The sequence below is a fragment of the Haliaeetus leucocephalus genome, unplaced genomic scaffold (genome assembly GCF_000737465.1).
Source record: "Haliaeetus leucocephalus isolate CR32 unplaced genomic scaffold, Haliaeetus_leucocephalus-4.0 Scaffold206, whole genome shotgun sequence".
Taxonomy (NCBI): domain Eukaryota; kingdom Metazoa; phylum Chordata; class Aves; order Accipitriformes; family Accipitridae; genus Haliaeetus; species Haliaeetus leucocephalus.
The window spans coordinates 5,330,705-5,354,301 of NW_010972642.1; the positions used below are offsets into that span (position 1 = coordinate 5,330,705).

At 42.9% G+C, this 23,597-nt stretch overlaps 1 protein-coding gene across 17 annotated transcripts in view; it reads right to left on the minus strand.

Moving 5' to 3' along the window:
- The window catches only part of CACNA1C (calcium channel, voltage-dependent, L type, alpha 1C subunit), a 409,208-nt gene that overhangs the window by 53,454 nt on the left and 332,157 nt on the right, over positions 1-23,597 (minus strand). For all 17 annotated transcript variants that reach the window (XM_010566185.1, XM_010566178.1, XM_010566184.1 and 14 more), the window contains 7 exons: positions 23,411-23,498; positions 22,156-22,263; positions 21,406-21,458; positions 21,152-21,298; positions 20,046-20,247; positions 19,436-19,594; positions 16,402-16,512 (listed from right to left, as the gene is read on the minus strand). In XM_010566185.1, the coding sequence (XP_010564487.1) occupies positions 16,402-16,512; positions 19,436-19,594; positions 20,046-20,247; positions 21,152-21,298; positions 21,406-21,458; positions 22,156-22,263; positions 23,411-23,498 (868 nt within the window). The remainder of the gene's footprint in view (positions 1-16,401; positions 16,513-19,435; positions 19,595-20,045; positions 20,248-21,151; positions 21,299-21,405; positions 21,459-22,155; positions 22,264-23,410; positions 23,499-23,597) is intronic.

Below are 23,597 nucleotides of genomic sequence, written 5' to 3' on the forward strand. Positions count from 1 at the left end.
CAAAGTTGGCTTTAGCATGTGCTCAGAACGCGACCTATTGCTCACTCATGCTACAGGTAGTGCCACAGCATCACTGTCACATTAGCTGTCTAGGACAAGCTATGGCAGATCCGCTAGCATGTGCTAAACTCATACCTTCACTTTGCTGGGCAGAATCACTTCAGGGGCTAGCTCAAACACCTCATTGTCCTAAGCAGCGCCCAGGAGATGCTAATCAGCACTGCTTACTGTCCCCTTCCTGCATGATTTTTGGCTGGACAGGCCATAAGGATACAGGACCCTTTTGGAAAAGGTTCTGTTCAGCCCAGAAGATGGGCTTCTGTATGTAAACTTCCTGTATAAGTCAATGTCATGAGCAAAGAAAATTTATCTTGGCTCACTGAACACCTGTGCTAACCTCTTCCCCTTGTTCTGTAGTCTTAAAAGGAGGTGAACATACAAAATCCTCTGTACTCCTTTTATGTGTTTGGTTTTGTGAGTATGGGCTAATCTGACCTCCCTGTTTCCCAGCTGCAGCATGTCTCCAGTGAGACTGAACCCAAGTTGCACTGTGACTGCTATTCTTAGCCAGGGAGTCAGGTCATGGGTAAAGTGTGAGACTGTGTTCCCAGGCAGTGTTGCAGAAAGCGGGGAAAAAAAAAAAAAAAAAAAAAAAATCCCACCACTGGCCCGGCACAAGCGAGGCTTGGGAACCTGAAATTACTGTGGGTTCAACCATCACTTGGAGCAGGCACTGGCAAAAAGTGTCTTTCTAAATGTTGAAACACTGCCTCTAGGATGCTTTGAGACTCACAGTTATAAACTGTATTATGCTTGGGGCAGGGGGAAAAAAAAAAAAAAAAAGGGGGGAAGCAGAGAAAGCTACTGCCCAGCTCGTTCCACACCAGTGAAGGGAGCTGGTAGAGCGAACTTTGAAATCTTCTCCTCAAAACCAACAACCCCCCCTTTATTCTGCAGCCTGAAATAGGCAACTCTTAGTGGATCTACACTGGGAGGAGTAATCATCCCATGGCTACACATTACTACGCAATTAGCTACAACAGGGAGGAAGGAAACAGGAGCAAAAGCAAATTCAGAGAATATTATTATTCAGCGTCCAGCCTAGAAAATACACAACAAATATTAGAATGAATTCAGCGGTGATGTCCAGCATCGATAGCAACCAGATGGACCTGGAATAAAACTGTAATTAGACTTCACCAAGAGGAAGGGGAGGGAGAGAACAGCAGATTAAATTGTAGAGGCAAACGCATTTTGAATAAATAAAGGACAGACACAGATCATACAGAGTTGCAAAAAGTGCCTTTGCAGCCTGATGCGACCTTGGCAGACAGTACACTTGCAGGATCAAAGAGAACAGAGTAGAAGACAACAGACCCAATCCTCCTGCCCCTGTTCACGTGCACAGTCCTGCTGTAGGCAATGGCACTGCTCACATGCCAAATGAATACATACGTCCAATAGCATGGCTATCTTCCATTTCCTTCTCAAATTGCATGGTTCAGGAACTATTAAGGATTTCAGCAGGAACCCAAAGAACTCCAAAAAAACAGAATTTGCTTTTGGGCAGTTGCAAAGGTGAAGATCCAAAACATGTTGTTCAGGTTTTGCCCATGAAAATGATGACTATTTTTAAATCCGTGGTGATGGTTAGGTGGTTATTTTTTACTATGATTGGCATCATACTGCAAAGAATGTTTTTGGTGTAACCAAATTCACAATTTCTTTTTACTGAGCAACTTCTTACGTAGAGCCCAATAGCCATTGCTGCTGGTAAAACAGCATTTGCTGTTGGGACAAAACCCAGGTGACAAGTAGCATCACATCCTGTCCTCAGATGACCACTGAAGCCAGTGAACTAAATTTGGCTCCCAGTTGCAGTAATGCAACTTCACTGGAAGCAATGATACTGTACAGTTGGCACATCTCAGGAGAGATTCAGGCCCGGAAAGAAAAGGTCCCTTTTTCATTGCCATCACAAATAGCTGCTTTGGACCTTTGTGACCACACAGAATATCTGGAGTCACTCTGCTCACTTTGGTGGTGTTGCTCCAGATTTATACTGTGAGCTCTTTCTCCCGGGATGCTCTACTGAGTCTCATCAGCCAGCTCCTTGCTTGAAAGTCATGGGCTGGTCTGCTCTGGGATCACAGAAAGAGCATTACCATGGTCTGTTATTGTGTGGCTGTAAGGTGGACTCAGAGAGCTCTTCTCTTCCTCCTGTACCTCTTAGATGAGTGATAGAGAGGAGCTGTGGATATGAATGCAGTTTTACTCAACCCCACATGCAATATGCCAGTGTTGATTTAAGGAAACACGTGAATTTCAAAGCCTTCCTTTCCTCCTCATCTGCTCCCTCTGTGTTTCAAACAGAAGGGTGAAAAATAGGAAGATATTATTCACAGTAAGAGAGCTCAAAGAAAACAGAGAATATAGATGCTTCATTTGTGTGCAAGGTAATGGAATCCTTCCTTAAAAAGCCACCCTCCTTAGAGACATTTACCTACAAACAGCCATGTGGTTACTTGGCTTTGGATCAGACCTCATAATCTTGTCAGGAATTATGACTACATATTGAGAGTGAAGTACACCCCTTCAGGACTTGCCTCTTGTGACCTCAAAGTGCATCTTCAAGCCACATTCCTCACTGGAGTGTACCAGGGTGGCTAATGAAAGACAAGCTGAATGAAGGAAGAGCTTTCACTCTAATAAAAAGGTTGTATTTCCAAACTATTTTTCCCACCAGAAAGTTCTGTATACTTTTCCCAAGGGGGTGGAGGTCTGACTGGAAATGAATTGATGGCACTGTTTGTTTTTGCAGTACAGGAATTTAGAGTGTAATACCATATTTTACCCTTAAAGGGAGACGCTTGACCCTGATGTAGTTGTATAATTGCGTGCCACATAATGGCAGCCTCAGGGGCTTACTGGGGAATGGTAGTCACCCTCTCTTGTGGGATGTCTTTGGAGATCCATGACGCTTTTGGGGAGAAAAGAGGACAGAAAGAGACCAGGAGGATTGGACTGAATTTTCAGGAAGCATGAAATAGCCCCACCATTAGAGCACATTTTTTCCCCTTTTATTTCCCCAAAGGTAGCAAAGGATAGCGTATCATCACATGATCAATAAGTTAATGAAAGGCTGAGCATAAATATGCAGTAGCTGACTGGAATGGAATCTCATTTGTGTGAGGGGAGCAGACATCACAGCATTTCAGAATGAGTATGCCAATCATTTTTAGGTTTCCTAGTTTCTGAGATTAGCTATCAAAGAAGCTAGGGTTTGTTTTGATACTCATGGAGCCATTGAAATCTCTGGAGACCATTTCTTTTACTTTTTGTGAAGACGAGATCCTAAATGCAGTATCTAAGAAGCCTCATTAACAGCAGAGAAAATTGCCCACTGGAGTCTATCTCAAGGTCTGAGTCATCTGGGGCCCATAATAAGAGCGTGCGCTGGCCGGGGAGCTATGTGTCTACACCGAAGCACAGAAATCCTCGGGGGAAGGGTGCTGTTGAGTCATGGTACCAGTGGCGTTTTGAGCATCCAGCCCTGTGGGAGCTGCAGGGTCACTTGTGTGTTAATTGATGTGCAGTTATTTATCTGCTTAGTCCCAGGTTTTCATTTCCATCTCTTACGAGGTGGCTGGCAAAATTCAACAAACCCCTCTGAGAGAAAAGTCTCTAAAGATGAAGAGCACAGCAAGGGTCAAAGCTATTCATTGGGTGGGATCTGAATGTAGGTCAGATGGTTCCCAGTGGAAGAAGATGCTGCAATGTCATGGGAAAAAAGGCAAAGACATGCATGCATGCATGCATGTATATACGTATGAATACAGAAATGAAGCATCGAGGAGGAGAAACTAGGGCATATAGATAACTACACAGCCTAAAAGGAAAGCAAACTACAGGAGAACCTTGCTATCACTTATCTGAAATAAATCTGCATGTTAAAATGGCAAAAAAGAAGCATCAATCTTAATCAGCTGGAAAGAGTACATCAGAAGGAGAGAAAGGGGCTGATACCCTGATATTCAGTGTGATTTCTTAGCAAAAATTTCCTGCTGATTGTAAAGGGCACCAAAGCAGACTTTGCTGGGGATTTGCAAAATGAGATGAACTGCTAGTCTGGTTGATGGTTGCTTAGTATGTGAGTTTGTTTCTGAAAATGCTGCAGGCTATTTGGAGCTGCGAAAGTCAGTTCTCAGACTTCATTAAAAGAGGCTTTCCCTGAAAGTATTTTTGCAAAAGGGACAGTTTCATTGGACAACAGTATCGAATGAAATGACCTTTACACTGTACCATGACTCTTGGCATACCTTCTCACAGCTGATTTGAGTGATTTGCATGTATCCTGATCAATCTTACACAGCTACAATAGCTCCTGACACCAAATGGAGATTTGTGTCAGATGCAAGTTCTGTTATGCTAAGACACCATTTAGCCATAACAGCAATCAGCAAAATTAGCAGAACCTAATAGAGAAGGAAGAAAGTGGAGGATGCAGCTGCTTGGAGCTCCTGACAGGCTGCAGGAAAACAGCATCTATTTGCATACTATCTATCAGCTCTCATCCATTGACGGATTAATTCTGAGACACAGACTCCCTGCAGTTCACCTACCAGTTGCTGTAATGAGTCACTGCTGCAGGGAATTGCACAAGGCCCCCCTGTACTCCGTCAAATCTTTCCACAGACAAGGGGGTGAGGAGAGGAGCTTTCCAGCTCCCCATACTATTCCAAATGTCTGGTCAGTTCTGAAGAAGCCTCCTGCCACTCTGCTTATTCCACAAGAAAACAAGACCAAGTTGTAGACCGAGATAGGCGCTCAATAACTTTGATGTTTTCCTTTATCCTCTCTCACTCTTTCATGCTCGGTCTCACAATGAGGGTGTTGGTGAAAGCAGAGACGTGTCCCTTGGGGTCTGAGGGCCTGCCTGGACTTACTGGACACTCTGCTTGACAGAAAAAAAGGAGTTGGAGGGCTTGAATGGCTCTGTGATCCAGAAAAAGACTCCACATATTTATTTCTAGGTCACTGGTATAAAACTGGGGTACCTTGTTACTGGTCAAAAGTGGCCACCTTCTGATTATTGTTTGAGAGCCTGTAGGTCCTAAAGCAAACTTCGGGTCTCACCTGTGCTTCTAGTGGACAAATATCTTCATCACAGAAAAAAAAAGAAAAAAAAACCCCACTGCCTGAACCAAGGTCCCCAAGCCACCATTTGACAAACTTAAACGTTTACAGAGGCTGGCACTATATAATCTCTTGTGTCACAACAGACCCTTTTTTATGCTCTCTGCACCTACTGATAATTGACAACATCAGGGGGACATGCCTAGAAAAGTCTTTATCATACCCGTTCTGTGAACTGAGAATTCCCATTTCCAGATGTTGCAATGCAGTTCATTCCACCAGAATTGTATTTTCAAGATGGTCCCATGAGCCCCTCCATGCCACCTACGTGGTGGTACAGTTATTTTACATCTCTCTGTATTTCATTTACTGTAAAGTGGCTAGTAGTACACAAGCACTCAGCCATGTGGAAGGCTTGAAGTGCAATGTTATGTCCCAGGTCCTCCAAAGACTGGGAAAGAAGCATGGCAAAGGCAATATGGAAGCTTTTATTATGGAAGCATCTCTTAGAGGTGGCAAAGATTGTATTTCAAGACACCATGCTGAGAAGACCTGAGGAAATGATAACAGTAAAACATGCTGAAATGGGATGATTCAGTTAGCTGACCCTGGTGTCATTTTTGGCCTGGATTGCTCTTAGCTGCCTTTGAAGGGAGGGTGAGTAATGCCTCAGAACAGTAATGCCTAAGGCCCCCTTGGTAGAAATGCATGAAAATGGAGGCAGAGTAACAGAAAGCTCTTTTACAAATTCTGCTGTCCACCTAGAAATAGAAGCTAAATGTTCTTGACTTTCCTACAGGTATGTTGTGGCACAATGATACCCTGTGAGGAGTTGGGCCCTTTTCCTCATGAACAACAATTACATTGCAATCATTTAACAATTACTGCCCTGCAGTCAGGAACCAGACTTGTTCTCAGCAAAGAGAAATAAAATCAACACCAGTCTTACCAGAAAGACTGGAAAGTGAATGTGATGGCTTGCTATGTCTGAACAGGTCATTTATCACAGAATGCGTTCTGTGAGAATTTTGCTGTCAAATTCCATTAGGAAGAAGCTGTAAATGCTCAAAGACTTTGCAAGGTCCAGAAAAAGCTGGTCTTGATGAAAGCCAACAAGTAACTCTTAAAGGCAATAAACCAAACCAGCAACATGAAACAGTCCTATGAAAAGAGCAAAAGGATAAGCTTTGCTGTTTAAGATAGTCTATCTTCTAAAGTTGGACTGACATCCCAGCCCAGGGAAGAATGGTTCAAAAGAAGTAAAACTCAACCTGTAAGCACAGAAGTGACACATCTTTCAGAGTGAAGAGCCATTTATTGTTGTGGGAAGATGAGGCAGTGGCAAGTAATGGGTAAAGAAGCATTCTGAATACGGGGCTGGGCTTGGAATAGCTTCCCTGTCTCCATATGCACCATGGGAAAAGGCTATGGACTGCTCTGACATGGTTGCTGTGTGAGTAGTGGTACTTACTGGAAGAAAGGCACAATCTTCTAGAAACAGGCTGGCAAGTATGAGCAATAGGTTTTTGAATAGTTTCTTTTTTATAAGTTACCTCCATTTTCAGAAAAAGCTTGATTTTCTATGGATTAGAGTAGTTAATAAAATAATGCTTCCTTTCATGTAATCCATCAATCATAACTTTCCAAAAGAGGATGGTTACTCTCATTTTACACTTGGGGAAGCAGAAATGTAGAAAACTAAAGTTTCCAAGGTCCTACAAAAGCCAGATGCATGATAGAGAAGAGAAGTCAACTCTCTTACACCTCAACCAGGTAACCATTTGGCAGTGGAAGTGTAATTTCCTAACATGATGAACAATTCTTAACAGGGCCTGTATCACAGTCTATTATCTGGTATCATTCTTACATGAAGAGAAGATTCACGTCTATGAGAACTTTTGACCCTTTAAAACAACCTCACATGAAGTGATAGAGGGTTGGGATTTTTCTTCTGAGTGAGACCAAGTCACTTTTCCCTGGAACTGTTCCCTTTACATGCTGCTGTCGATGCTGTTGTGAATGAGACCCCAGTTCACCATCCCACTGGGCTTTTAACACTGTGTGAATAATTTTCTGTATTAAATAATTAAGTGTAATAGCTAATAAAGTACTTCCCACACTGTTGCATTGTGCAGTCATATCATTATTTTTGATCATTTATAATGACATTAAAACCCCCAAGTGCCAGACTGAAAATAAATCTGTCACAATGTTGCAGCAATATGCAAATTCTCTGGGTACGTTTGCTGTGAAGGAAAAGGTCCTCTTTCATTGAAGCTCTTATACAGCTTCTTTAACAGTATCTTCTGCCTACTGAATTCTCCATTGATCCTTCAGAAAGCTGGAGGACTGCATAGCTCTGGCTGATCAGTGTTAGAAATTTCACACATTCTGTGTAGTAATTAGAGGATCTATTTGTGTGCAGAAAATTGCTGGCCTTGTCCTCCAGGAAGGAGAACATCCTGCATTTAAACAATGAATGTAACATGGAAGTAGCAGATCAAAACAGCCTTTTTGTCCCTCACCAATTGATTCCACCACATCATGAAAGGACAAGTTTTTTGCATGAAGAGGGAAGTTTGTTCTGTATACTCATTTCATTCTTGGCCTCTTTTTTGGGGCCACCAACAAAGAAACCAATCGACATCCACTCTGCTCATGACTTTCTGCAACATATATTTTCCACCAGGAAATGGGAAAGAGACAAGGATACTTCATACAGGATGTCAACCAGTGTTCAGAAAGAAGGCTTTGATGTTTCCTGACCCAGATTCAACTAGAGGTATGAGGTAGGATTTACTGCGAAATTATGTTTCTCATCATCTGTCTAGTTTCTTCTGTTACATTCACCTACCAAATGTTTTTCACACTGCATGAATTGTTTAGGTGGAGTTACGCCTATGCCATCTCAGAATATAAGCATATGCACAATAGAAAAACTTTAGTCTGGCACTACTTTCTTCTCCTTCAAAGTGTCAGGAATGGCCAGACTTCCCCTCCCACGCACGCTCAGGAACTGGTGAGGAACTCAGTGCAATCTAGAAATATCAAAGAAGATTCCCCGTACTTTCACATCACAGAGAAGACAGTTATTTGCTTGCCTCATTTGTAGAAAGGGTTGCTAAATCAACCTCATCCCCGAGTGTTCTTTTGCAATTTTCTTTTTCTGTACTAACTGGAAGATTTGTTTTTCAAGGCTCTACAGTTACACCAAGTATACTGTTTAACTTGATTGGCCAGCACGCTAAAACACCAGGATGTGGTTCCTCCTTCTTTTAGTGTCACTGCCTTGTAACTTGCTGGCAGCACAGACGCCTGAGGAGTTTTGATTTAAGGCCCGGAATAACAAAAGTAGCTGCTTTGGCCCTTCGCTAGTGGGATGCCCTTCCATGTTCTATGAGAAAGTCTCAACGCTGAGCTGCTGTGAGAGTGCTGTGGCACAGACTGTGCTACAAGAGGCTCGGTTACTTTCTTAGCCTCTCTTCTCTATTCTTTCTCTGTGACATATGGACAGATAGAAATTCTGTCAGGCAAGCAGCATCCAGGAGCAAGTTTACCTGATGACTGTCTGTTCCAACCTGCTGATAGGTATAAAGGACTGGAATGACGTGATCATCCACGTCCAGAATAATTATCCCAAGTATTTCTTCACATCAAAGTCACCTAAACACGCTGCTCTGACCTACAGTACTTTTAGTACTTTTGCAGGAGGGGCTTAGAAAAGGGGCTTATTCTTTGTCCCAGACCTGGGAACATGAAAGACTATATGGTCAAACCTCCACGTGATATCTATGCTATGCAAAATGTGTGAAACTCCTGGCAGACAAGTAATCACAGCAAAGAGAAAGCAGAGGAGCGATTAATGAGGGGTTAAGGTTTTTTCCCTTTTCTAGTGTATTTCCAAACCCCTTGAGCCTGATTCAGCAATTCCTAGAGAGCCTCAGACTGACTGCATGCATACAATGCAGTGTCTGGTCGTGCACTACAGAGATGTCAGGGATTTCTGGTCATATGGCTGCTGGGATTGTTGGAGCAGCTGAGATTAATTCCATCTGGGCTACTGGCTATACAGAAGATCCAGAAGAATATACAGTATGTTCAGACTTCACCCAGAAAAAAATTTGGGGTGAAAAAGGAAAGCATTTCCGGGGTAAGATGCTGATGCATTTTGCAACGGGGCTGAGATTAATTCACAGAAGTAGGGAAATATATTACCCCCAACTTTTTTTGCAAATATTCTCATGAGACAGTATACAGGGAAGCTCTGTGGCTGAGATACTGATGTGTTTGAACATGGAGACCTGGGATGTCTGCCAGAGAACTTCAATAAAATGTAGAAGCACAAAAAGATGTTCATTAGCTTAAAAGCTATGGGTTTTAATTCAGTTTTTAGTTTTCTAAAAATCCCTTTCCATGTTTACTTTTCCTTTCAGCCCTGTTTCTGTTTTTCTTTTCCTTGCATCATTTTTTGTCCAATCGTTTCTTTCTTCATTTCGTTAATACTTTCCTCTTTCAGGGTCTTCGGTTTATTTTTTTTCTGTATGCCTTTAAGGATATTCTGTCCATTCCCACTCTCCACTATCTGTGTATGGCTTTTCCTCCCCTCCAGATTTGGTTTCTCTCTTTCCCCCCCAGACATGGTCCTTCCTGTTTGTTTAGTTCTCTCACTTCCTTCAGTTCACACACTCTCTTACCTGACTATTCCTAGCTCTCTCCATGATCATTATTTCTTACTCAACATCAAACAGAGCTCACTCTTCTTTTTTGTTGAATGGGATATTTTTTTTCCCCACCCACAGATCCTGAAACATAGTAGCTTTCTCACCCCTTCTTTTGCCTTTCAAAACACTTGTTCCAGCCAAAGGCAGGGTGGAGGTTGGAGACAGCCCTTCCCATTGCACTGGGTAGATGACTCAGTCAGCAAATACTCCATGTCTAGATGCTGCCCCTCCAAAACAGAAAGGGTAATACTGAAGCTGAGGAGAGGAAACAACTAGATGACTACTTAGGTTAAGAACCTGCCAAAACCAGCAGAGAAAGTCTGCAAAGTGAGAGCCATTTGACAACCAGAATTGTGTGGCCAAACTCCATGACAGGGAGGCAGCTGCCTGCACCATGGGCTCACATACACTTATACAACCTAAACTACTAATTTAGACCACCATAGTTCATCCCAGACCATGTGATTTTTAACTAAATACAATTCCTGTGTCTGTTGGATGGACCTGAAGTGTTTTTCTGTGCTGAATCAAAAACCACTCAATTGTAACCCATTTTCCTGACATTTTTGTGTCAGTGCAGAATGTCTGTACTTTGCTTTCTCCATATAAGCTGGAGAAATAAAACACTGTGATGAATGATACCAGGGCAGCATCCTAAGCTATACAGGTATTTCTAAAAGTACTAGACTGAAGAAGTATAAAAAGCATTAGATTTCCAAAATTAACCAACCTTGTTCCTGTGGTGCAAGGGGATAGATTGGATATAAATTTCAGTTGTTTGTGAAAATGCTGAAGCCTCTATCCTGACCAAGGAATGACAGGTTATGGTTATGGTGAGAAAGAAGTATGCAAGTAATATGAAGCAGTCGGTGTGACTTCAGGAGAGGCTGCTCAAAGATCTGTTTATAGGCATAAATGTACGAGAAATGGAGTAGTAAAAAGGGAACAAAGAGTCATTTTGCAAGTTTGAGAAGAGATATCAGTGCATCAAATGCATGATAAATGCTGACTGAGAGGAGCTTAAAGAGGAATATAGAATGGCAAATGCATCAGGGGATAAAGAAACACCAGGGACGCATAGACCCATCAGTAAATTGGAGACTAAGAAATAACCATGGGCGACACTCATGACTTCCACTACTCAGAGGGTCATAGCTCTTCCTGGGATCACATGGGATTATATGCCTTGTGCTGAATGTGAAACTTGTTTGAAACAGTGCACAGAAGTCTGAACTCAGCTACATGAAAATGACATTAAAGAATTGCAAGGATTCAGAGTAAAGTAGCAGTGATAAATGAGGTACTGAACTAACTCTCTGAGGCAGGACAGATGGCGTTGTTACAGGCTGCTTTACAAGTAACATCCATAAACACCCAGGGAAGAAAGGTGCTGACAGTGTCTGGTAAATGGAATAGACTTGTGATCTGTAGTCTCTCTGACGGTCATAATGGCACAGAGGAAATCCCCAAGATTCCCTTTCCACACACAGACCTGGATTTGACAAAACAGATGAACATGTGCTTTACTTTATGCACGGGAGTAGTTCCACTGGTATGTCTTCCCTAGTTTGAGATGACAGGGACAGCGGCAGAAAATTCATTGCTCTCAGATTACTAGTCCTGCCCTAGCTAACAAGGGGGTAGATGAAATGTTTCCTGAAAGAAAAAGTAGATGTGGTTCATCAGTAAAACAGTCCATTCCAGGGACCTGGAAAGATCTGAAATTCCTGGAGGAATATCCATCCCCATATTAGCACATACGTTGACAGATGGCGCAGCTTCATATGAATAGGAATTTTAAGTCACTGTCTTCGAGTTGAAAAGATAAACCCCAGGGAGGTTTTGTAGAGCAGCTGATCCTTCATGGACTGGTGCTTGTGGGGATTCTTTCTTTAGGAAGCTAGGACAGTGGTAGCTGTGAGCACCCCAGACAGCACAGCACCTCTCATTCCGTTTAGTAGTTTTCTCTGGAAAAAACACCAAGCAGCAGCAGCTTGCTCCACATAGGAACTGGAAAATAGCTCACCAGACTGGCTGGAGAATTTATAAAATTAGAAAAACAAAGCAGCAAAAGGCCTTGGCTCAACAGCGTTACTTTTAGACTGTCTGTCTCTTTGAAGTAACTAGTCTTGAATCAGTTTAAGAACGTCAGCCAAGACAAACACTCAGGTCCATTTGGGAGCTTTGCTTCAGAGCAGCACATTAATACTCTGTAAGGAGATGCAGGGCATGTAGTGGATGTTTTCTTTATCAGCAGCCCTAATCATCCCAAAACTCTCTTGCTCACTGTTAGCACACCCTCCTGTCAAGACTGCATCAGACATAGATGAGGTGTCTTACACAGTGCTTAGATTTATCCTGCAGAAAACCTGGGATAACTGATCCTCTCCAGAAAATGCACCACACAGAAACACTGGGGTTTTCAGAGGCTGGCCTTGTCCCTGCCTGGCATGCACTATCTATACCAGCAGCAGCTGCTCCAGTTAACGCACCCCTCTTCACTGTAGCCTCCCTGGAGACTAAACAAACCAAAACACTGTTCACAGAAGATGGCCAATAAAAAGGACAGGTATCAAAGGGACTTGCTGACTAGAGCAACCAATCTCAACAGTAACAGCATGTTTAGTTAGGAAAGCCCTTGTCTTTGTACCCCCTTCACGTACTTTCTGTAAGTGTTAGGAGATGAGCCCTGACTCAGACTTGGCTCCTTATTCCTACAGCTGGCCTGACAATGAGTAAATCCTTGCTCTTAGCACAAGAACTAGTTGCACGGCTGGATTATCCATGCTGATTCTTTGCAGTCAGGCAGATATGTGGTCCTACTTAATGTCTGTGCAACTGACTGTGTTTGCTGTTTTTCACCTTCACTGTCAAGAGTAGCAAATAAGGACATGTCTCCTCACAGAATGGAAGTGAAGAAAAAAAACCTGGATACAGTAAAAAATCTATCCAGAGGCTGCCACCTTTTCTGTTGTTATGCATGTAATACACAGGTAGCACTGTAGTGCATTATATTACTTCATATAATAGTGATTGCCACACCACTGCCTGCAGCAGGAACTCTGCATATTAGGCTTCCTCCAAAGCTGTTCTGCATGGGCACATCCCTGTGGTGACTTCTGCAAGAAGGCAGGGCGATAGCAGCTCTGAGTACCTCAGAGATCTGTCCCATTTCCATTAGCAATTCTCTCTGGTAAAGGTATGAATAAACAGCAGCTTGTTCTACCTTGCACAGATGGAGAAAACCATGATTCTCTGTTGCTGCTGCACACCATTCATTCCAAGGTGCCTTTAGGAAGCGGCTGTGCAAGGGAGAGCTCTGTGGTGGCTGCTTCAGAGTTACAAGTCAGTTCCTGCATTGCTTGCTGTAGTTGAGGGTTAGCTGCAGCACCCACTGCTGGGTTAAGCACCACAAAGTTGGAGAAAACAGAGCGAATTTTACCAGCTTCACTTCTGTGCTCAGTTCTGTTCTGCCACATTCTCCTGGGGCTTGTTGCGAGGACACACCACCTTCAGCTAACCAAGTTTCCTGCTTTCTTATTGTCAGTCATAAATCTCACAGCTGCCTCATTTTGGGGTACTCTTCAGAGAGAAAAGAGTGATGTTTGGGCACAAATTCAAAATGAGACAAAGCAGCTTAAACAAAGGCTGGTTTGTGTTTTATTGCTCAGGAAATAGACAAATCTGTCTTCAGCAGAGATCTCATGAGCATTTAAACTTGCCATTTCACAACTGGGAAACACTAATATCACTTGGCATCTTCTTTGTCTGAGGGACTTGGGTGGTTAGAGGGGAGGGGATGATGGCTGTGCTGTAGTGATGTTCACCTTAGGTGACAATGAAATCCTTTTGGACTTTTCCAGCTGGTGTTCCTGGGGACAACCTCCATCTGCAAATGTAGTTTGTTTTTATACCTTGAGTGATAGGAGAACACAAGGTCTGGCCAAGCAGAGGGCTGAGGTAGCAACTTTCTCCGTGCTGGGAGACTCCCACATCAGGACATGTTCTAGGCAAATTCAGCTTCAGCGCCAATGTGCTACCTAAAGAGAAGCAGATTGTGTCCCCCAGTGTTGGTCCACATCAGTCCAAGTGGTCATCTGGGAGAGGGGGTTTCCTTCTCTGGAGAGCAGGTTGAGTCAATATGGAGCACGGAAAGAAGGCTGCAGGCCAAATCCTTGTACGGAACAGACAATGGCAAGTTACACAAGCAATTTCGATGTTTCCAAGCTTGAGTCACTGAACTGGTACTTGACATAATCCAGTGTGAACATACTGCTGGAGGCAAGTCTTTTTGCTGTATTAGTTATTTTCACAAGTTCATTCCTGTTTTAATTCCCTGTAAATCCTGTGGTTCCTTTTTTCCCCCCGCCCCTGAAGGTATTTAATTAAAATAGCAGTTTAAGAGTTAGTGCTGGTTTTGGCATACAGGCCAGACTAGGATTTGAAGCAGATTTATTCTTTCTGCTGGCTATTCTTTCAGGATGGGCAGGACCCAACCTGAAGTTGTTGTCTGATCTTTAGTTGAGAGGACTTTATTAAGGCTCTACTGTTCTGGTCACAAGGAAAACTTCTTTTATATTCTCACTTTTACTATAGTGTAGTAGCTGGGGATTTAGTTTGGAAATTACAGAGTCATGGAAAATTGGGCTGAGAGGGACCTTGTGAGATGGTCTAGTCCATTCCCCTGTCTCAAGGCAGATCATACGCTCCTAAACTGTTTCTAATGAAAGGTCCCCCTAACTTAACCTTAAACCCTCAAATTATGGAGATTCCACAATCTCTTTAGGCAATCTGTTCCAATGTTTTGCTATCCAGAGGATACATGTTCACCCTCAGTTGATTCTGTTTAATACTTCGTTGTGCAGCAAAACTTGAAAGGAGATTGAACACAGGAAAGCAAAACACAGGAAGTAGAAAGGACCTCCAATATTATCAATGCCAATTCCTTACTGTTAGAGGCAACCATGTCAGGTAAAGCCTTCCTGGTATATGTACAGAGCTCAATATTTCAGCTCAACTTGTTGACCTTTCTCCCTAAATGCTCAAAACAAATTCTGCTGAGGACTTCATCTTTCTCAAAGTTAAGAATCTCCTGTAAAGTAGAACCATGAAATCAGAAGAACATTACAAAGCCTGTGAGATACGTTTCTAGGTATATAGTGTGCAGGAAATATTTTTACAAAGTCCCAGAAGATTTGCTTGCTAATAGACGGTGAAATCTCAAAAGTGAAAGGTAGATCCCTCCTGAAAATTACAATTCCTTCTGAAACAGATGATGATACTTCAAAGTTTCCCAAGACAGTGTTTGAGATCTCACACAAAAAAAGTCAGTATTCACCAGGACTGCACAAGATGCTCCTAACTTTCAAGAGAACTTCATCTGAGACAGGATAGTGATATTGGGCTCAGGAAAAAAATAAAATTGTGACTCTTCTAAGAAAAAGTCATAGAAAGTGTGGAAGAAGGAGAGAGGCTGGGTGGAAGTAAAGTCAACACAGAGTTAATGAGAAAAAGTAAGACCAAATTCAGTAGAATTGGAGACCAAATTTTCTGAGCTGAGGATGAGGAAGATGTTAGGTCAGAGCTGGGAGGAGCTCTTAACTTCAGTTATCCCCTAAATGTTTAACATGAAAGACAAACATGACTGTCAGATACGATTGTTCTCATCTTTACCAATGTCGTAACTGATGCTTCAGACGGTATTTGCCAACCCCAATGTATCGAGGTAGCCTTCAAGATACAACCCCATGTGTCAAGGTATCATTGAAGATATGAAATGGCATGAGGTACCTGTGTTTAGGTAGCTGGATTCCACTCCTTATGACACACGACTGAATTTAAACTCCAAAGAAGAAAGCCTTGTGTAATCTTAAATTATGTGAGGTCAGAATCTTTGTCCTTGTCCTGTAGCAGCTGTACCAACTTAGTTGGAAGAGCTTGTAGGTTATAATCATACCCCATGGTGCAGCTATACTAGCAGAACGCAATGGCCCAATGGAAAGGACAACCCTTTCAGACAGGACGTGCTGGAGTACTAAATATTATCAATGACTTCTTAAATTCAAAACTAAAGCAATCCAAACCATCATTGAGATGTAGCTCTCCCAGAAGAAACATTTTTTTCCAATGCTCATAACTCAAAATGAGTCACGCTTGATTAACTTCTCTTGGGCCAGGAGACTAATCATGGGATGCTATTTGTAATTTATTTAAGGAAAGTCAGAGAGAGCATTAGAATAACATTCAGAATGGAAAACATGTTATAACCTTAACATAGTGTCACTGTTATAACGTAATGAAAACAGAGAACTAGGAACCTTCTCTATTAGCAGGTGTTGCCTTTTTTTTTTTTTTGAGTGTGTCTACTCTCCAGTGGAAAAGTTATTAAATACATGTGAGACTCCAATCCAGAGAGCAACTGTCCAGCTCAGTTATTGGTGGGGTAATAGATCAGAAAGTTTCACCTCCTCCTTCTCCTCACAGCTGCCCCGCACACATGCACACACACACAGAGGCCAGGAAACTCTACGCCTATAGCACCTACCTTGGGTTTGAAGGCGATTAATTTCAGGACCATCTCAACAGTGAAGAGGCCAGTGAAGAGCATGTTGAGGATATTCATGGCTTCCTTGAACATGCAGCTCTGACCGTAGTGCTGAAAAATAGCATCCCGGTAGCAGCGTGAGGAACAGACATCAGCTAGTTAGGAATCCACAGGGCCCCTCCTGATCTCCCTTTATGTTGAGGTTCTCTAAAGAAAACCCCAGCACGCTCCATTTTTTCAAATTAGAATTCCCATCTCCCTTCACACATAAGCATTTCCATACCTCCAGCCATTTTTGCCATCTGGCTCTGGATCTCCTATCTTTTTAAAAAAATCTTTTTGAGTAGGGTCTACCAAAATCACACTTATCGTTCCGGTTGAGGGCTCATTGTAAATTTGTATAATGGTACGAGACAGTCTCCAATTGTGTTTGTTATCTCAGCCTTCCCTAACACTTAGATTACTTTTTTGTTTGATTGCTACTGCACAGTGAACAGGGGTTTCACTGAGCTGTTCATAATGGTACCAAGCCATTCCCCAAGTAATTACACTTAATTCAGGATTCTGCAAAGTACACGAGCAGCTCAAATCATATCTTTCCAATATACATTATCTTGCATTTGTCAACTCTGAATTAAATTTGCAATCATGCTACCCATTCACTTAACTTTATTAAGATCTTATGAAGTTACTCTCCATCTTTTATTGATTAATTGAAGTAGTGTCTTCTGCAAATGTTGCCACCTCACTCTTCATATCCCTATTTCCAGATCATTATACTTGAGACTGATTGCACTGCCTTATTCTGAGGTCATCTTCCAGTTCATGTTATAAGACCCCATTTGTAGTTGCTTAGCTTTGATAAACTTTAACCAGCTGGGGTGAATTTTCATATTCTGCATTGACTCAGGGTGATTGATTTAAAGGAGTTTCAGTTAAAACAATTCAGCTGCAGCTGAAAACCAGGCCAGGGAAAAATATATTGTTGAGGCATTTTCAAAATTTCTTGTAACATTTTCCTTGAAAGACTCTAGTGCCTGCAGGACTCTGCTTAAAATCTTGTAAATTTAGTGGAATGTGGCTTTTGTGTTTGCTGTCCATTAAAATTTTTGACCCAAATCTGGCCACAGTATAAGCCATTGAAAAACTATGCTTTTCTCAAGATGGTATAGACTTCTCAGAATCTCCAGAGATGCTGTCCTGCCTGTGGGCTCAGAAACATTTCACAGCTTCTAGCTCTACCTGCCCTGGGCATGTACTAGTGTCACAGGAACTGAGCACACTTCAAAGCTTCAGAGTGAACATAACAGTCCCTCTCTATTGCTTCATGACAGCAGGGCAGTAGATACTTCAGCTGAGAGCAGAGCACTTTCTTGTGCTCATGCTGCCTCACTCCTTTATTGGTACCTTAGGCAAGACAGCAGAGGAAGCATTTTCAGTGGGGACGGGAAAGAGCTAGACCAGATGAAGAAAAAGTAGGGAAGTCAAGAAATCTAGTGAGATTGGACTGGAGACAGTGAGAGAAAATAAGGTGAAAATTGACTGTGAATATAGACTTAGACTGTTAGTGAGTAGTAGGAAAATGAGGCTAGTTTTGGTGGGAGGCTGGTAGTGGGGCAGACTGGGATGGATCCAGTGGAAAATGTAGTGGTGGGATGCTAACGTCAAAAGAAAAGTTGGTGTAGGAGTGAAAGGGGAGTTGGATTCACAGTAAGGGACAAACTAGAGAAGGGAACAAACTGTAGCAGACAATCAAATGGAAAGGGCAGAGAGAGACCAGAAAGGAGGTCCATGGAGGGGTAACCGCAACTGGGAGTCTGTGTAGTGAGGAGAAGAGAAGGACTGGTTGAGGCGTGGGAATCTGAACTGTCTGGGCCACTGACCAGCCAGGGAGGAGAGTTCAGAGACTGACTGGGTGAGGGGGAAGAATGGGTTTTAGGGAGGAAAATGACAGGCAGACTAGCTCTTAAGCAGACAGAGCATAGAAGAGAACAGGGCTTGAGTGGCCAAGGAAACTGGGAGTGCAGAGATAGGCTTAGCAGGTGGAGTCTGGGACCGACTGAAAATGAAAGGGAGGTGAGAAAGGCCTTGGGCAGAGACAGACTGGAAGGAACAAGCCAGGGAAGTACAGACTTGGGGAAATGTACAGACCAGTTTGTGTCTTTGAGGGCCCATCTCCTGACTGAAAGGAGCTAAGACTTCTTTTTTTGTAAGCTGGCTACTTAGTAAAGGTTTTGACTCCTTCCCCTTTACTGCTGTTCCACCTCCACGTGGTGATCTACCATCTCTATTTGCTATTCTTGTAGATCCAGCTGCAAATGTTTCTTTGGTGGATTCACATTAGATGTTTGGAAAACCTTCCCACAGTAACGAAAATGAATGCACAGCACAGCAGGTAGTAAGGCAATCCGTAGCATCAGTAGGCAAACACTTACCAAGAAATGCTTCAGGTGGAGCTGATCCTACCTTTAGGTGATGGGCTAGACAATATGGCCTCTAGAGATCCTTTCTAGACAGTTTCTATGGTTATTAATACAGAATAAAGGAGATACTAGGGCCTTCCTACCCTCTATCCCCAGCTTCCTTGATTGCCTTGTTTGTCAAAATATTTGTTCTGTACTTTTTAACACAGAAAAGCCCCAAATTTAGAATTCAGATTTCAGGTGAGTGGCAGTTCCGGGCTTATTGCTGCATTTCATACAAGACAAGTCAGAATTGAGAAGTCACTTGTTATTATAGTGGCCACTAAATTAGGCTGTGATATAACTGTTGGGTTTTTTCATTTGTTTGTTTTTAAGGACTTAAAACAGAATTGTTGAAAGCATCAGATATTAGCAAGAAGAGGACGAGAGGCAGATTCCTCATTTTAACTAAATGTCATCAGGAGTGAACATGGTACAATGGTTTTTATCATGTCCCTGTCACTCTCCCTCAATACATGGTGTGAAGGTGAAAGTAGGTCTCAGCCTCAGCCGTTTTCCCCAGCAAAGTCTAATAATTCACCACCTGTAAGGTTTTCTCCTTGCTTACTTACTTGCATGGCCAGGCAGATGGTGTTCAGCAGGATCAGAACGAACATCAGGTATTCAAAATAGGTGGAGTTGACCACATACCAAACTTTGTACTGGTACTGGTTTTTAGGAATGTATCTCCTCAGGGGCCGGGCTTTCAGGGCATATTCTACACACTGGCGCTGTGAAAGAGGCAGGGTAGATTTAAAACTTAAACCCAAAATACAGGGTTGGTCAGCTACCTCCAAATCTAATAAAAATAAATGTTTCAAGTTTTTGATTAAAATGAAAATGCTTGGTAGAAGAATTTCTTTCAAGTCATAATCTGAATGTGCAAATTCTACCTGTTGAAGGGTTCCATATGCATTTACTCTGGCCAGACAATGCTGCCATGCTCATCTAATCTCAGTGAACCAAACGGTACAGCACACATTTTAAAGTAAATGTTGTCCCTTGAGCAAGTCTTACAGCAAGAGTTTTTTTTACCTGACTCCTGAAAGATGGCAGTGAAGCCAGCTTATTGTTTTATCTTGTAGCAATCTTCACATGTTCCTCTCTGTATGTGTTTCTTTTTAAAATGCTTATTCTCAATGTATTTTCTACCTTTAGTGGCAACAAGGCGTTGTAAATTACCTGGTTTTTATCCAGCTCACAGTTCTTGTACTCTTGTTCTCCTTGTTCCTGAAATGTGACGATGACGAAACCAACGAAGATGTTCATCATGAAGAAAGCAATGATGATGATGTAGATAATAAAGAAGATGGAGATCTCAACCCTGTGATTATAGATGGGTCCCACATCCTCCATGTGGGAATCAATGGACCTATACAGCAACCTGAAAGCAAACAGGAGCCCAATGCAGAGAAAATCTGCAACTGCCTTGAGGCCTTATAGGTGATGTTATAAAGTTTAACTCTGTGATTTTCTTCTACTTGTATCAAAATTAATTCACTCACAGATGCACAGACTTGCATTGATCTGAGTGTAAACTCTTGCAAAAGAGAAGATAAGGGTCTTACTAAGTTTACACATTTGAACCCGTTCAGGGGTGAAATGTTTTCACAGTTGAACAATTAAAATTTAAAACAAAAGCATGCCCTTCAGTTAACAGAAGACAGGACAGTCTGTTGTTGGAAAATGAGTTTTGTGAGAAAAGGGGATCTCAACACTTTTAACATTTGTTAACGCTGCTGTTGGCATCACCCGGTGACATAGGTGAGGGTCAGCTGCCTGATACCTGGCATGTCCATGTCACTCTGTCAGAGTGGAACTGTGGGAGTCCTCGGCCCCGGTGGCACAGACAGCACAGCCTGATAAGACATCCCATGTCTGCCCGTATGGTAGAGATAGCACTGCTGTGTTTCATATTGCCCTGCTGGCTCCATTGGGAAACTTGCAACACCTAGCAACACTGGTAAGTGCCTGACAGGCATTTTATATCCATTTATATACATAATATTTGTAACAAATATTGCTATCCCTGCTACTACTGGCAATCATTTTTTAAGAGGTAGAGACAGTGCTGTGCACTGTTTACAAGTAGAGGAACAGCAATTCCTGCAGGTCCTGAGGAATTTACAAAGTACATAATACAATGACTGCTGCTACTATTGCTATGTTTAATGCTTTAGACTTATTTGAATACTTAGAATGGGAAAGACTATGCTCTGCATTTTAATTTTCTCTTTTGAAATGAATGAGGACATTACTAGTGTTGCACCGGCCCAAGAAGCACTCACTCTGGCCAGCCCTCAAAGGTTGAGACAGTGAAGAGTGCCATCATGGCAGTCAAGACGTTGTCGAAGTCAAACTTGCTGTTCTCCCAGCTCCGGGGCTGTATCATTGGTTGGTTGACCTCACCATCCTTGTACGTAATGTAGTACCCTCTGTGGATGGAGAGCAGAGAGAGAACATGGCAGAACTGCACTTCCAGTATGAGGCTCGGAGAGTGGGTAGCCAGTGAAGGGAGCTAACTGGGAAAGGTCAGACCCACCTGCATTCTGCTGCTGTCTGCTTGGAGCTATCAGTGCAGCTGTAGAGCTTGCCCTTGAAAAGGAAGAAAGAGGAATGAAGCTTCCTTTCCTGACAGTGCAAGGGTTAGGGCAGATCATGTAGCAAGGAGACTGCATCTACTACTTGCTTAACCAACTATGAGTATGTTTAAATGCTCATTTGCAGGCAGATGTGAGCAAACTGGATTGAGAGTTGCCTGCATCTGGGTAGTTCAGAGCACAGGCTTTCATCTGCTTGCACAGTACTTCTGTGTGTATTTTCTGAGGTGCATGACCACTGAGTGCTGCAGAACACTTGTCAGAAGGGTGGTGAAGGGCAAAGAAATAAAAGCAGACATAAAGAAGTGAATGAATAACCTCCCATAATTATCTGGCATGCCCCTTCCTCTACAAGATGAGGGGTAGACAGCCTGCAAATACCAATCCTTTGGAACAGCCCCCTTCATCTCTCTGGCACTAAGTCATGCCACAAGCTGTTTAGGGAAGAAGGTGATGTTACTGATGATTTCTTATAATTCTAGATGAAGGGCAGGAGCTCTGAATATGCCTGGTCCAGTTTTGGGGAACTGCTGGTAGCAGGAGCCCAGGTAACACTGACAGTGCCCTAAATGTTTTGCCTTTCACACAGAGGACTCCATCTCTCCTTCATCGGGCTTCTTCACACTATTTTTCTTCACACCCCATAATACAGCTCAGTGCAATGGATGAATGAATGGGCTCAATGGTTTTACCTTAAACAACTGAACTCCAATGCAGGCAAACATGAACTGCAGCAAAGTGGTGACAATCACAATGTTTCCGATGGTTCGGATGGCGACAAACACACACTGGACCACATGCTGCAAATGGAAGATAGGAACAAAAGTAACCTGCAGGATTGTTCTGAGCTGCTCTGTCTAAGGGAGAAACCCAAGACTAAAAATACAAATAAAACCATTTCATTTAACTATTGCCCATTAAGTAATGTCTCAGGAAAGGGGAGAGAAAATAAACATGTTACACTCCTCACTGTACTCTTAGAAGCAGGCAGAAAGGGATAGGAAAACACCAGACCTCAGCTCTCTGCAACTTCCAGCAGGACCAGCTTACATAGTTGGGCACCCACCAGCCCACAGGAAGGAGTTTATCTAATACAAAAAGGCTATGTTAAAATAGGCTTGTAAGCCCATCTAGCAAACTACATCATTTAGCCTCAGTGGTGATGCTGGGCCACCCAGCTGGAAAGCACCTTGGCAGAAAAGAACCTGGGGATCCTGGTGGACACCAAGTTGAACATGAGCCCTTGCTACAAAGAAGACAAATGGTATCCTGGGCTGCATTTGGCAAAGCACCTTCAGCAGGTTGAAGGAGATGATCCTTCCCCTCTACTCAGCACTGGTGAGGCCACACCTGGAGTACTAGGTCCAGTTCTGGGCTCCTCAGTACAAGAGAACCATGGATGTACTTGAGGGAGTCCAGCGAAGGGCCACAAAGATGATTAAGGGACTGGAGCATCTCTCCCATGAGGTAAGGCTGAGAGAGCTGGGGCTGTTCAGCCCGGAGAAGAGAAGGCTTGGGGGAATCTTGTCAATGTATATTGACCTGAAGGGAGGGTGCAGAGAAGGCAGAGCCAGGCTCTTTTCAGTGGTGCCCACTGACAGGACAAGACCCAACCGGCACAAACTGAAACACAGGAGGTTCATCTGAATGTTGGGAAACACTTTTTTTACTGTGGGGGTGACTGAGCATTAGAACAGGTTGTCCAGAGAGGTTGTGGTATCTCCTTCCTTGGAGATATTCAAAAGCCATCTGGGCATGGTCCTGGGCAACCTGCTCTCAGTGGCCCTGCTTGAGCAGGGTTGTTAGACAAGACAACCTCCAGAGGTCCCTTCCAACCTCAATCATTCTGTTTTTCTACTGAAACATTACTTGAACCATTGCAAAAGTCCTTGTAGCCTGAAATAACTTGCATTTATAGTTTACAGAATGCATTGGGACTCTTCTAACCTTTAGTCCTTTGGCTCTGTTGATGGCCCTCAGTGGTCTAAGGACTCGCAGAACACGCAGGATCTTCACCACATTGATGGCACTGGACCTGGAAGAAGGTATTGGAAGGTTTGAGAGATAGAGCAATATAGGGACTGTGCTGCAAGGGCAGATGGATTTCACCCACTCTTTCTTGTTTTAAATCCTA